The sequence below is a fragment of the Schistocerca nitens genome, chromosome 1 (genome assembly GCF_023898315.1).
Source record: "Schistocerca nitens isolate TAMUIC-IGC-003100 chromosome 1, iqSchNite1.1, whole genome shotgun sequence".
NCBI classification, from domain to species: domain Eukaryota; kingdom Metazoa; phylum Arthropoda; class Insecta; order Orthoptera; family Acrididae; genus Schistocerca; species Schistocerca nitens.
Window position 1 is genome coordinate 636,996,523 of NC_064614.1, and position 16,412 is coordinate 637,012,934.

Consider the following 16,412-nt stretch of genomic DNA (forward strand, 5'->3'; position numbering starts at 1 on the left):
CACAGATGAGACAATTAAAGTGGAATTGTTTTTATAAGTGAAAATTAATTTCATTTTATTAATTTGTAGATGAATCGGTAATTGATATATTTAGACCTCACTTCCAATTTAAAAAACCTTATACTTATAATTAAGATAAATTTCAGTACAGCTTCCAGTGTACCAAATTATTTTAAGTTAAAAATCCACCACTAACAGGAAAAAAAGAAAATGAAGATTGCTGCTCATCAGCTTTCAAAAATGTCTAAATTTTCCTGAAAATTCATAATATAAGGTGTTCCTAACATGTTTGCTGCCTGAATTTGGGAGAACTGCAAAAACTTGTTTGATATTGATGTTGCATACATCCTTCATTGAGTCCTCTACAAATATCAAACACATAATCTGTATTTTTGAATTACGTGTAGTAACTTTCCATAATACTTTGTATTATTTTTTAAGAAACAATTTTTGCTTCACCTGCAAAATTTAACAAAATGGAGTTATGATATTTTCATTGCCTAGCATCAATATATTCCTGGCATGACTGTTCAACAAATGGTTCTGACCCTGTAACATCTTGCTGGGTCTACAATAGATGCCTTCATACCACGCAGTTGCCTGCTGATTTTATCACTTTTGAAAAGTTTTGTATTTTGACCAGATTATCCCTTGTAAATTTGTAAGTTGAAGTTTTCTTGTCTCCAAAGAAAAACTACTTGCTACCTTTTAGGTAGGCTTTGAGATACAAGCTTCTGTTTTTAAAAAAATGCTGATTGTTTTTGAGGGATGGAAGGAAGCAGCTTCTTTACCTGAGCAACAGATATCTTGCCAAAGGACTGAAGACATTTGTATGATCCTATCGGGAAAGCACAGGTCTCTCATTGTCAGTCAGTACAGATTTTAATGTAACCCTGTACTTTCTTTTATTTCAGCTTCCTTCCTTCGATGTTCAGTTAAACATTTTTCAGAGAAATATGCCACCATCTTCATGCTGCCCCTTCATTATCTACCTTTGTGGGTATTATATTTGCTGGCATCATTCTGCAACTTTTCTCAAAGTTTTCTCATATGTTTTATGACATCTTTTTCTCATTATTGAAAACATAAGTCAATATTAGTGTAAACCATTAAGGCACTGGTTAGACCATAACTTCAAAATGATCAGAAGTTTTGAATGGTTTAGATTTTAGTAACAGTCTAAAAAACTGTCAACGGTGGGGTACAGTTCATTTATAGATAATCATTTACATTCTAAACACTGCTTTATCGGCAACATTTCTATTGAATGTTCTCACTCCTTACACAAAATCAGCAGAGTTACGTAGTAGACTTTTTGTCATGGGTGTGACAATGAATGTAAAACTCTTTTTGTAAATTAGCAGTGAACCTATTATCTTCACTTTCTTTAAAAATTGAAGTTTCTGTGAAAGAAAAGGTTCTGCTCTTGAGACTTAACAACTGAAACAACAACTTAAATTTAAATAGCGATATATATATATATATATATATATATATATATATATATATATATATATATATATATATATATATATATATATATATAAAAACAAAGATGATGTGACTTACCAAATGAAAGTGCTGGCAGGTCGACAGACACACAAACATACACACAAAATTCAAGCTTTCGCAACAAACTGTTGCCTCATCAGGAAAGAGGGAAGGAGAGGGAAAGACGAAAGGATGTGGGTTTTAAGGGGGAGGGTAAGGAGTCATCCCAATCCCGGGAGCAGAAAGACTTACCTTAGGGGGAAAAAAGGACGGGTATACACTCGCGCGCACACACACATATCCATCCACACATATACATACACAAGCAGACACATTTTTCCCCCTAAGGTAAGTCTTTCCCTCTCCTTCCCTCTTTCCTGATGAGGCAACAGTTTGTTGCGAATATATATATATATATATATATATATATATATATATATATATATATATATATATATATAAACAAAGATGATGTGACTTACCGAATGAAAGCGCTGGCATGTCTATAGACACACAAACACACACACAAAATTCAAGCTTTCGCAATAAACTGTTGCCTTATCAGGAAAGAGGGAAAGACGAAAGGATGTGGGTTTTAAGGGAGAGGGTAAGGAGTCATTCCAATCCCGGGAGCGGAAAGACTTACCTTGGGGGGAAAAAAGGACAGGTATACACTCACACACACACACACATCTCCATCCGCACATACACAGACACAAGCAGACATTTGTAAAGGCAAAGAGTTTGGGCAGAGATGTCAGTCGAGGTGGAAGTACAGAGGCAAAGATGTTGTTGAAAGACAGGTGAGGTATGAGCGGCGGCAACTTGAAATTAGCGGAGGTTGAGGCCTGGCGGATAACGAGAAGAGAGGATATACTGAAGGGCAAGTTCCCATCTCCGGAGTTCTGACAGGTTGGTGTTAGTGGAAAGTATCCAGATAACCCGGACGGTGTAACACTGTGCCAAGATGTGCTGGCTGTGCACCAAGGCATGTTTAGCCACAGGGTGATCCTCATTACCAACAAACACTGTCTGCCTGTGTCCACTCATGCGAATGGACAGTTTGTTGCTGGTCATTCCCACATCAGATTCACCTGGTCCTACTCCAAATCCCAGGCTGGCCGCGGTGGTCTCGCGGTTCTAGGCGCGCAGTCCGGAACCGTGCGACTGCTACGGTCCCAGGTTCGAATCCTGCCTCGGGCATGGATGTGTGTGATGTCCTTAGGTTAGTTAGGTTTAAGTAGTTCTAAGTTCTAGGGGACTGATGACCACAGCAGTTGAGTCCTATAGTGCTCAGAGCCATTTGAACCATTTTTTTTAACTCCAAATCCCACGCCACTTTCCTTGACGTTGACCTCCACCTGTCCAATGGTCAGCTTCACACGTCCGTCCACATCAAACCCACCAACAAGCAACAGTACCTCCATTATGACAGCTGCCACCCATTCCACATCAAACGGTCCCTTCCCTACAGCCTAGGTCTTCGTAGCAAACGAATCTGCTCCAGTCTGGAATCCCTGAACCATTACACCAACAACCTGAAAACAGCTTTTGCATCCCGCAACTACCCTCCCGACCTGGTACAGAAGCAAATAACCAGAGCCACTTCCTCATCTCTTCAAACCCAGAACCTCCCACAAAAGAACCACAAAAGTGACCCACTTGTGACAGGATACTTTCCGGGACTGGATCAGACTCTGAATGTGGCTCTCCAGCAGGGATACAACTTCCTCAAATCCTGCCCTGAAATGAGATCCATCCTTCATGAAATCCTCCCCACTCCACCAAGAGTGTCTTTCTGCCGTCCACCTAACCTTCGTAACCTCTTAGTTCATCCATATGAAATCCCCAAACCACCTTCCTTACCCTCTGGCTCCTACCCTTGTAACCGCCCCTGGTGTAAAACCTGTCCAATGCACCCTCCCACCACCACCCACTCCAGTCCTGTAACCCGGAAGGTGTACACAATCAAAGGCAGAGCCACGTGTGAAAGCACCCACGTGATTTACCAGCTGACCTGCCTACACTGTGAAGCTTTCTATGTGGGAATGACCAGCAACAAACTGTCCATTCGCATGAGTGGACACAGGCAGACAGTGTTTGTTGGTAATGAGGATCACCCTGTGGCTAAACATGCCTTGGTGCATGGCCAGCACATCTTGGCACAGTGTTACACCGTCCGGGTTATCTGGATACTTCCCACTAACACCAACCTGTCAGAACTCCGGAGATGGGAACTTGCCCTTCAGTATATCCTCTCTTCTCGTTATCCGCCAGGCCTCAACCTCCGCTAATTTCAAGTTGCCGCCGCTCATACCTCACCTGTCTTTCAACAACATCTTTGCCTCTGTACTTCCACCTCGACTGACATCTCTGCCCAAACTCTTTGCCTTTACAAATGTCTGCTTGTGTCTGTGTATGTGTGGATGGACATGTGTGTGTGTGCTCGAGTGTATACCTGTCCCTTTTTCCCTCTAAGGTAAGTCTTTCCGCTCCTGGGATTGGAGTGACTCCTTACCCTCTCCCTTAAAACCCACATCCTTTCATCTTTCCCTCTTTCCTGACGAATCAACCATTGTTTGCGAGAGCTTGAATTTCGTGTGTATGTTTGTGTTTGTTTGTGTGTCTATCGACCTGCCAGCACTTTCGTTCGGTAAGTCACATCAAGATGATGTGACTTACCGAACGAAAGTCCTGGCGGGTCAATAGACACACAAACATACACACGAAATTCTAGCTTTCGCAAACAATGGTTGCTTCGTCAGGAAAGAGGGAAGGAGAGGGAAAGATGAAAGGATGTGGGTTTTAAGGGAGAGGGTAAGGAGTCATTCCAATCCCGGGAGCGGAAAGACTTACCTTAGGGGGAAAAAAGGACAGGTATACACTCGCACGCACACACACACACACATATATCCATCTGCACAGATATATATATATATATATATATATATATATATATATATATATATATATATAGTTATAATAGAGGGAAACATTCCACGTAGGAAAAATATATCTAAAACAAAGATGATGTGACTTACCAAATGAAAATGCTGGCAGGTCGACAGACACACAAACAAACCCAAACATACACACAAAATTCAAGCTTTCGCAACAAACTGTTGCCTCATCAGGAAAGAGGGAAGGAGAGGGAAAGACGAAAGGATGTGGGTTTTAAGGGACATCCCACTATGTATGAAATTACATAATTAAAAATAAAGTTTAAAAAAAAAGCCTCAGGCTCAGTTTCACATGGAATCATCCAGTGATTACAGAGAAAGACCGCAAGCCTATATTCACCCATTTCGGAATAAAGAAAATTTTCTATGAGTATTTTTTTTTTATCCACCTCAGTGTAAAAGTAGATCAGGGGGTTTTCAGCCTGAGGCAAGAAACACACTACTGTTACACCCACAACAAGAAGAACATTGAAATACCAAGTTGTTGACTGTCTGGAACACAGGATAATTTTCCAATGGTTGCTCTGAAGATGCACCACCCTCCATCTTAAGAAGTCCAGTGTCTGCTGCCAGCATTATTCAAAAGAAAAGTTGCACAGGATTTGAAACAGCACCTAATGTAGACTATTGGCGAATTTTTCAGTAGTGAGCAAAGTGACTGAACAAAATAATATTGTTTTCTTTTGTTATATATGTCCTTATTGTGAACAATTTTCTTTATATGTTATGTGAAAAATTTTAAACAACTCTTATGTATGTATATATGTAATTCTAATGCAGTCCGTCCAGTCATCATTGAAGGGAGACATTGAAGCAATTCAGAAACGCGCTGCTAGATTTGTTACCAGTAGGTTTGAAAAACACGTAAGTGTTACGGAGATGCTTTGGTAACGCAAATGGGAATCCTTGGAAGGAAGGTGAAATTTTTTTTGAGTGACATTATCGAGAAAATTTAGAGCCCGGCATTTGAAGCTGACTGATTTACAGCTGCCAACATACACTGCGCATAAGGACTGTGAAGATAAGGTATGAGAAATTAGGGCTCATACAGAGGCATATATACAGTCATTTTTCCATCATTCTATTTGTGAGTGGAAATGGAGGGGATGACTTGTGGTGGTACACGGTACCCTCTGCGAGAACCGTATGGTGGCTTGCAGTGTATCTATGTAGATGTAAACAGTGCAGGTCTAGTAATAAGGTAATAGTACTGGTCACGTTTCTTTGGCACATGGGAGAGTGTCACGGAGTTGCTGAAGAAATTGAAGTAGCAGAGACAAACTATTTGGAGAAAGCCTACATAACAAAGTTACATGAACCAGCTTTATATGATGAATCTAGAAATAACTGCAGCCCTCCATGTATCACTCCAATAGGGATTGCAAGGACAACATTAGTAATTACAGGATGCATGTGAACATCTAAGTAGTCCTTCTCCCATCGCTCCATACAAGGATGTGCCATGATAGAAAGAAACAGTAATAACTGTTACAATGGGAAGAACCATCTGCCGTTTACTTCACATTGGTCTGCAGAGTATGAATGTAGATGTGGATGCTGACTCAATCACAGATGTCAGCAGAGGATAACAATGGAAAGAGCACCAGATACACTGGGTAAAAGATTATGGCATTTCTCCCCAGTGATTTCTTCCCCCGCCTGCTCCCCCTTTTTTTATAAGAATTAATAAATATTCTTCTTTCTACAGAACTGAGCTTCTTAATTCACAGTTCTTTCAGCAGATGTTAAAAGTTTGTTGTTTCATTACCAACTCTTTTTTTTTAAAGTACTGTAATTCTGTAGTTAGTTGCCAGTGTATTCATGCTAAAATAGTATTAGTAATGATGCTTACAGTACTCATAGCAACAGTGAGCAGAAATTATAACACATGTATGTTACTTACTGTAATATGTAATACTAAATGGTTTTTCACTTATTGCTTATAGTAGTTCTTTACTAATTGCCAGCTTTGATTCACACCATTAGTTATTTCTAACTGGAATCTTCTGATCTGCTTTTCTTCAGGGACCTATTGGCTTGGACGGTCCAAAGGGAGATCCAGTAAGTATGCTTTTCTAACACACTGTATTGCAATTTCACTGCTAATATTCATTCGTGTAACTAATAATTTTGTGTGTGTGTGTGTGTGTGTGTGTGTGTGTGTGTGTGTGTGTGTACAATGCATGACATATGCATGATATACATATAATCAATGTGGAATTCCTGAATGTGCTAGGAGAATAACCAAGATGAAGTGAATAGTTCATTTACTATAGTCATCTGATTTAAAGTATAGAATTGTTGTGGTATTTGTTTGAAGTTTTGTATGTTAAATCAAGTGCAGAAGATTACAAAAAGTACAGAATGACTAGCAGCATTTTTGTACTTAACCAGACAGCTGTTGTAAACTCATTGAACAATGCACTGTTTTTGTTCTTATGTGATGATAAGGCAATATATGCTTCCTGTAAAACATCCCCAGATAAAATAATGCATTCAGTTCTGTGTGAAAACCTAAAAAGCCTTGTAATCTCCTTTCCACTATATGTGCTTTGCAGATGTGCCCAATGTTTCATGCAAAAAATGAATATTCTCCATGATCCATAAGTTTCCAAAGTCAGTGTGCAGTATCATCTATTAGCTATATTTGAGAAACCAGTGTTCAGAGAAGTGGATATATCAGTCAGTTCAGAATATGTCACAAAGTGCAATCTTCAGTTATGCCTCATGACATATTCCTTGGAATCAACCCTTGAAATTTATGATCTTCAATTGTTAGATATTTTAATATTTTGGTTGCATGTTCAGAAGTGTATTTGCCTACGCAAGTGGAAGCTTGTATCTGTGGTATTCAGTGCCTCATAACACATTAACTTAAAAAAGGCAAAGCTGACATCAATCCACAGGTTGGTTTGAACACAACAGTGCTCTACAAGGCATAGTTTTTTTGGAACTGCTGCACAGTTGCATTCTTCTGATCTTTGAGGAAACTACTCAGCCAATTACAGGGTACCTACAGTTAAGCATGGACTCCAAACCATTATGTTTCATATTCATGTACAATGTTATTAATGTATTGTCAGCGGTAGAATGTACTCCCAAGGTTCCTACACTTGATTTTTCGGTTATTAATTTTCTAAATAATGTGCAGTGGATGAAACATCTATTTAGGAAAATAAAAGAGATATTTATGCGATGTAAGGAGACAACTGTTTCTCCTCTAATGGTGTATGAACCAACAATGAATTTAACAAAGGCCTGAAAGTTTCACAGTGTAGAAAATGAAGAATATTGTACTGCAAAAAACATATTGCCTTCTCTGTGTACTTGTTACATATGCTTTTCATAATAAATTTATCTTTATGGATAAAATAATAAAACTAAATCACAAAAATGAATGATAAATGAATGAGAAAACTGATTTACACTAACTTTTGTACATATTTTGGTAGGTTTTAACCTACTAAATTCAGTGCCCTTTTATTAGTAGCAATCTACAGAGTAGATTTACTTTACTGTTATCACAGTGAGAGTTTACATGTGGTATACAGAATCTTTTCTGTATAAATGAGTTGATAAGTCTAACAAATATATGGCTTCCTTACCACATTCTCCCTATTTTGATATTTCTTTTAACAAAGCAACTACCTTATCTTGTAATTTAAAGCAGATTTAACTTCATAGAAGTTTTTAGATTTTGAAGTAATTGCTTAGAGAATGGAATATACTGAATGAGTAACATAATTAATTATGAGGTCAGCCATGCCAACTGCAACTTACCATTGTTCTCCAACACACTGCAGATGTTTTTGGGACCTTTGCCCATAATCCTAAGGTTGAGCCCTCCATATTTATTATCTTCCTGTGTTTTAAAGCCCCAGGTGAAATGGGTAGCAGAGAAGGAATTCTCTGTGGCTTCTTGGTAAGTATGAAATCAGAAAGAGATGAGGTCAGTAGAAACAGAAGATGGGATCATCATCAAAGACATAGAAGGAATAAGAATATACATAAAGGTTTATTTTGGAATGTTGTTGAATGGGAACACTGTGGAAGATCATTAACCGAGAGTAAATGATCTGCTTAATGGAGAACAACCACTAATTACCTGGGCAGAAACTGCTTTAAAACAAATGAAAGAAGGGAACTTTGCCCATAATAAAAGCAGTGACAATCATGGAATTCAGTGGTTGTACTGAATCCTAGGAGTGATATGGTGAGAAAATTGGGTACCTAGTGACTGAAAAATGGGATTTATAGTACAAATATTTAAAATAAAGGAACAGGAAATAATGTATCAACTCTAGAGGGATCACTATTTTCCCATTATTTCTTACTTGGAAAATATTCTAGAAACAAGAATGGGACTTAGTCTAGAACTTCAGTTTGAATAAGAAGGTGATAGGTGAAGGATTAACTGTGGAATAATGGACTTTATTTTTGCACTCAAACAAATGATATATAAATTTTGGGTGAAAGGGAAAGGTATGATAAATGTTTTCTTAGATTTGGAGAAGGCACATGACAGTGCGCCACAGAATAAAATATGGCACTGGTTAGAAAAACAAAATTACATTAATTCTCTAACTACGAAAATTCTCATGCTGCATGCTAATTTAGAGCAGTATACAAATAGGAGATTGAAAGTTGAAGTGGTTTAGAACATGTAGAGGTATGCAACAGCGCAGTTGCTTTTCCCATTACACTTCATCACATGCATGGATACCACAAAGGACACAAAAGTAGTGGGAAAAGAAGACCTAAATGCTCTTGTATTTGTGGATAACAATACAGTTTGAGGTGAAAGTAACATAGAGATAAAGAGGAGATATGGGTATGGCAAAATAAACTTTCAGGCTCTTTTTTTTATTAAAAAAAAAGTTCAAATGGTTCTGAGCACTATGGGACTTAACATCTGAGGTCATCAGTCCCCTAGAACTTAGAACTACTTAAACCTAACTAACCTAAGGACATCACACACAGCCATGCCCGAGGCAGGATTCGAACCTGCGACTGTAGCGGTCGCGTGGTTCCAGACTGAAGTGCCTAGAACTGCTCGACCATTCCAGCCGCCAGTCAGCAGTACAAAAGGTGACATCTGACTAAGATGTGCCATGGCGCTATAACCTATGGATGCTTGCTTTTATCTGCATCAAAGAGCTCATAAACATCTTCTTTATGCATGGAAAGCTTAAAAGCATTTGCAAGTACATTCCTGTGTGTGAATATGGATTTCAATCAATTTTTCCCAATATATGTAGGCGTGTGTTATGGCTTAGTATATGCACATGAGATTGGCTGGTAGAGATACTGTATTATACCAAGGAAGTATTAGATTAGTGGGAGTAGATGCTGATGGAAGAGATGGATTTGATAAGAATAAATTCCAGTGAATAAAATTCATTTGTTTCCTTTGAAATTAGAAGTGTTTTGATTTTTATGTGATTCTGTCTTACGTTAATAAAATTTAAAAAATGTATTACAGGGGCGTCCAGGAGAGAAGGGCCAAAAGGGAGAGTTGGGGAGTCCAGGTTTTGATGTCTTCTCTGCTGTTAAGGTGAGAATGAATTACACGTACATGAATGTATGTATTGTTAGGTTTCATTCATAAATTCAGTAAATTGAAACAAATTATTTGAGAGAAGAAATTTAAAATGTAAATATAAGATATCTGTGTATTTATGAATGTAAGTGGAAAGCTGATTATTCTTGCAAAAGCATAGAGAATTATTTTGCTAAATACTTTGAAAGCCTTGTTTTGTCTTTTATTGTTTTAGAATGTAGGCTATTTGTTAAGTACAAACCCTTTCAAATTTTATTATTGGATCCATATCTAGAAGTATATTATTAGGCATAAATTATTTTCATATTGTACTTGAGCTAAACATTGTAACAATAACTAAAGGAACCACAAGGGAAATATAATTTTATGCCATGACATTTCTAATTTATTAGTTTACATTTGACTGTCAATGCACTAGTTTAGAGAAATGAGAAATAGAATCCCATGATTTAAGTAATATCCTCACCAATAAATTTGATCATGCTTATACAACAAATTCTGATTTCTAGTTACAGAAGTACAGTGCTTACACTCAAGCCACAAACTGTGTTGTCAATAGTTATTCTTATGTTTTAGGAGATATGACTTTCATGCACCAAAACATTACCAATTAAAACCACTATACAGATTTGAAAACAAATTTGGCTATCTCTTGTCACTGTTACCTTACATTCTGCTTAGGCAAAATGATTGGAGAAAAGAAAAATATTTCAGTGACAACAATGGCAAAAATATTATGAAGAGAACAACTGTTTTATTGACTTTTTTATCTGACAGTACTCTTGACACTCCCTCTCCCCACAAATTATACACAAAAACATTTTTTTAAAAGTAACACAAATAGTCTAGTCTAAAAATACATGTGTAATGAGACTTCATGACACCATAGAAAGACAGTTATAGTCCAATCCACGAACGATGGCGGTTCACGCATGTCGAGGCATGGGATTGCATTGTTGATGATTCTAAGTGGCAGTTGTGGTATGTGCATGTGCCCACACACACGTACCTTTTGAAGAAAGCGGGTGTCCTGCAAATTAAGTCTCTTGCTCGCTTACACAGAATTCATCACTATAACGACAATCAGTGATGACATGACAACAAATGGATTCAAAATTCACTAAACAGCTTGCTACTTTCACATTTAATACCCACATTAGGTATGTTATTCACAGCAGAGTCAGAACACTACTGAAAGGTCATTGGCTGAAAGAAAATATGTGACAAAGGTGTGCAGAATGAGCCTAAAGTTGACCGCCATCATTTCTAACTCTGCCTATAGTGGCCTGAAAAGAAATGCCTTTAAAGTTTACAATTTTCCTTTCTTGATGTCTGTAGTATTCCTAAATTTTTTCATGTTATCAAAATACAATTTTATTTTTGTGATCAGTTTCATATTTATTTCCATTTCTAAATTTCTTATTAGTTATTTTATTGTTTTACACAGCAGTTTTTGTCAGTTGAATAATTAACACTGCCTGTCAAAAAAATTGAAGCACCCAGAAGAGGAGGAGGAAAAGAAATGAAAGTTCATGGGTTGAGAGGGTGTGTGATATTATTTTAGTCATAACAAAATCTAGTCAAATGTACAAAGAACTTGTCAGTATGATGTTGTACTGCCTCCTCCGGCCTGAATGCAAGCACTGATTAGGTACCATTAAGCCATGATATCTTCTTCTGACGCAAGTTGGCCCAACAACTGTTGTAACTGGTTCATGATATACTGGCACTGGCATGGAGTTGACATTTGAGTGGTCTCCAACATGTTCTATCAAGGACAGATCTGAGGATCTTGCTGGCCATGGAGAGTACTTAAATATCACACAGACAGTTCGTAGAGATACATGCTATGTGTGACCAAGTGCTGTTCTGTTGAGAACTGACACCACAATACTGTCACATGATAGGTAACACATGAGGATACAGGATGTCTGTGACATATCGTTGTGCCATCAGAGTTTCTTCAATCAATACCAGCAATGACCTGAAGTCATACCCTATGGTTCCTCGCACCATGACATCAGGAGTAACAAGACTATGCCTCTAAAAATTGTACGCTGCATACTTGATGATCATCCAGAATAGTGTAAAACCACAGTTCATTGCTGAGCACAGTGAGATAGCATTCATCATAAGTCCATGTTCCTGGTCACAGCACCACTCCAAACGCAGCTGTTTGTGGAGTGGTGTTAATGGCAGTGTATGCATGGGATGGCAGCTTATTAGTCCTGCTGCTGATATTCTCTGACCAGGGGTGCAGGATGACACAGAATGTTTGTGGAGCCCATTACTTGTTCGTAGATGGCAGGTGCAGATGTGAAGAGGTTATGATGTGCTTGATGCACAATAAAGTAACCCTCCCCTGTGGTGAGATGGCATGTTTCCATGCAGTCAAACATCAGGCAATTGTCACATCTGAATACACCACAAATTTGAATATTATCGAATTCGACCAGCAAGCCATTTTGAGGCCCACAATGAGGCTGGTTTGAAGTTCTCTCAGGTGCTGATGACATCATCTTACAGGTATATATGGGATTTCCATGTCTTACAAAATGATCACTAAACATCTGACACTGTACACACCCTATATACACACTACCAAGTTTGGTAACAAAACTATACACAAACTACACTTATGCATTCTGATGGCCATACTACATGTTGCAGGGAATTTCAGCTCTATTGATTTACATACCCAAAAATGTTGTGTATGTGTACACAGTTACTCTGCTATATGACCATGTCTTCTAGGTCTTTCACTTTTTACGACAATGTAATACTTATATGTTTGTATTGGTCTCATGGTGTCCAGCTAGTTGCAGTCATTTACATGACACGATATTTCTGCAGTAAACCTTGCCATCGCCTTCATGTGGAATTAGTATCTTTGCTACTTCATGCGTCCTATATACCTTTAACTTCCTACGTTTGCTCATAGTAGTTGGCTGCAAGCTTTGCTGGGTTGAGTGGCGGGGAGATGCGATCGCTGAATGCAGGCCATGAATTTTGGTCCCTCAGTGCTGCTGCCGCTGCTGTCAGGTGCAGAAGTTGCTCTTAGTGGACTTTGACTTGACTTGGCTGAGCACTGGGTCAACAACATTACTGAGAGTGAAGTGTATGTCTATTGATCGGCCATTGGCCACTCATATTTCAACAGTCTCCTTTGGAGTACAATCCCAAAATGACACATTAGAGTCATCTACAGGAGTTAAGACTCTGGATAATCTTTGAAATGGGAAACACCGTCTGCTCAGTTTTCTTGCCTTTTTGATGAGGTGTCATAATCATGGCATAATACCAACATTTTTAAGGCTCACCCATTCTATAAATACTGCTGGCTACCCACCAGAGCACAAGAAGAGCAAGTCTGGCTCTTGTAAGAGAAATGGCCTGGTACATACACTGGTGACTATACACATCTAAGAAATTGCTCAAACTCCATGGAGAGGTGGGTTGTGTACTCTCATTTGATTCTTGAGAGTGGATTGACCCTCTCTCTTAGGCTTAAATTCAAACATCTGGCAGTGAGAGGGAAACAACTGCAGGAAGAGCAATGACAAACTGTAATCAATCTCATGGAGCAAGAGATTGGCAGTGCAACAAAATTAGGTGCAAAGGGACTCAATTTTGCAGCAATGCTGACTGCTGTACCTGTTACAGATTTCATGAGTAGTGTAGAAGAAGTAATTTACAGCCTCTCTGGTAACGAAGTGGAAGAGGTTCATCAGGAAATGTGCCACATGCTCAACAGAGCTATTTTACCAGAGACAGCCATTCGAGAGTTACGGAATGATCATGAAATAGTCATTTTACCTGTGGACCCTGCTGACGAATGAGACGCCTCTGTAGTACTACTTCCATTGTCAAAGTACAATTGCAGAGTGAAATCTTACTAAAGGATCCAGAATACCAGGAATTAAAGGGATGCATGAACAGTGGAATAAATAGGAAGACAGTTGAGCTTCCATGCCAGTCCCTGACAAAAGTATATCATCAAAAAACTTTGACCATGAGTTACTGCACGACCAAGGCTGTACAGCTTACCAAAAATTCACAAACAGATTATCCCTCTACAGCCGATTGTAAGCGACATAGATGCACTGACGTACCAGCTGGCTAGATATCTAATGGCAATATTATGCTATTGCTGTGCCAGTAAATATCAGCACCACATCAGGTTTCAAGACTACACTTTTGTAATCGGGACCGTATGGTGGGGTTTGATGTGGTCTCCCTCTTCAGAAAAGTGTGGCTTTCTGACTCTCTCAAACAGATGAGGAAGAAATTCTGCCCTATAATGATTGCCCTCCTTAAATTTGTCCCCACAACTACAGTCTTTCCCTCCAGTAATGACTAATGTGAACAGATTATGACCTCACTATGAGGTGCCCTCTGTCACCAATTGTTGGAAAGCTATCCATAGACAGTTTCAAAGAGAAAGTTCTGGAAAAAGCTGCACTGAAACCCACATGATTTTACCACTCACGTCATAAAACAACATATGGAACTAAATGTGCCACTTGCTTTGTACATGATCTGGATGAATCAAACCTAGATTTTTTGCTGTGGAGATCTGGTATTCACCCTGTAGGTGTGAGGAGTACAGTTTCAAGGAACATGAGTGTTTGTTACCATCATACAAAACTATTTATGGATAAGTATTCTTTTCTACAAAGTAGTTGTTTTGATCCAATTCGGATCCATAAGAAGACAGCAAGGTGTAGTCTTTGAGAAATTGATATAAAATCAATATTGAAAGAGAATTAGTGCACAAGTCTTAACATCGAATGAGGACAAAGCTATGTTCCAGGTGTGTCTCACTACTAAAAAGTGGATATTCTGATAATGTACATGGTAGTGATGAAGAGTATCAGCAACCTTCAACCACAGTGGCTGAGCAATTAAATACTTCAGTGACTACTCTTGGTTTGTCTCCCATGAAGACAGAGAGCTGGGAAAAGTTACAGACCCAGTTACGTTTGAAGAAAACTACAAGAAACTGAAATGGAAATGAAACACAAAATGGCAGAGGGACTAGTGGTTGAAGAGGAAGTACTATCTACTCCAAAGAAATAGAAATCATGTCATAAATGCTCCGGTGTGGACAAAATTATGCAAGACTTAAGAACAAGTGTAGTATCTGCACGCCTTGCACTTTTTGGTCTATTGAGCATACTGTATAGGAAAATTAAAATAAAAAAAATCCAAGGAGTCCATACAGAACTTTGACAGGCTCTGGGTAAACAATTTAAGTTCAGAAATAAAGGTGCTAGTATCAGAGTTTTATGAAAATGATTACTACAGCAGAATAATGCAAGAAAGAATATGTTACTGTAAAAATGGGAAATGTATGGGTGCAGATGCAAAAAACGACTCTTGCTTTGTAACATTTCTAAACTTTATGTAGAATTCAAGGAAGAATATCCTAATTTTGTTGAAGTGTGTTGTGAAAAACCAGACAAACTGACCACACACAGAGCTTTACGGCAACAGCACAATATTGTATCTCCAATTTTGTAAGGATCATGTGAAACAAGATGAAATTGAAGTAATAGTGGACTTTTCTGAAAATTATGCATTTATACTGCAAGATGATATTCAAGGATACCATCGGGACAACAGCCAAGCAACTCAACAACCATTTATGATTGACAATAGCGATGAATCGGGTGGTGTGTCTGTTATTAACTTGTGCATTTTTAGTGACTGTTTAATTCATGATGCCATTGCAGTTCATGCCTGTATGCGCATGTGATGGCTTATGTTAAAAGCAAGCTGCCTCACATATGTTCTACAAAGTACTTCAGTGATGGGGCAGCTAGCCAGTACAAAAATTGTAAAAATCTCAAAAATTTATGCATGCATTTCCATGGTTTTCAGATTAATGCAGATTGGAATGTTTTGGCAACAAGTCATGGTAAAAATGTATGTGACGGTATTGGTGCTACCATTAAGTGATCTAGTCTGCGGAACCCTACAGAAGAGCACATTCTAACACCTCTTCTGTTATTTACCTGGGCACTGAAAAATATCTCCGGTGTACAATCATTTTATGTTTTGAAAGATGAGGTGAAATCTGTTGAAGAGTTGCTAAAAAGCAGACTGAACCTGTTAAAACTATTGCAGGCACAAGGAGCCATCATAACTTTTCTCCAGTGGATTCTGGTGTAATGCAGATGAGCAGACTATTTGGTTATAATGCACGTGTGTCTTCACAGTATCTGACCCTGGATTCAGAAGCAAAAGTGTCAACATGCAATCAGGTTGCTATGTTGTTGCTATTTATTTATGATTACAAATGTGTTGCAGAGTGCTGTGAAGCTGGAGGTGATGTAGAAGTGAACTTCATGGCACCAGCAGAATCATTTCACTGGCCACATTTGACAGACCTGTGTCGG

At 38.4% G+C, this 16,412-nt stretch overlaps 1 protein-coding gene across 1 annotated transcript in view; it reads left to right on the plus strand.

Annotated features, from left to right (window-relative positions):
• Nucleotides 1–16,412, plus strand: part of LOC126192064 (collagen alpha chain CG42342-like) — a 660,839-nt gene that overhangs the window by 42,648 nt on the left and 601,779 nt on the right. Inside the window, exons 4-5 of the mRNA XM_049932580.1 lie at nt 6,477–6,512; nt 9,934–10,005. Coding sequence (XP_049788537.1) covers nt 6,477–6,512; nt 9,934–10,005 — 108 coding nt within the window. The remainder of the gene's footprint in view (nt 1–6,476; nt 6,513–9,933; nt 10,006–16,412) is intronic.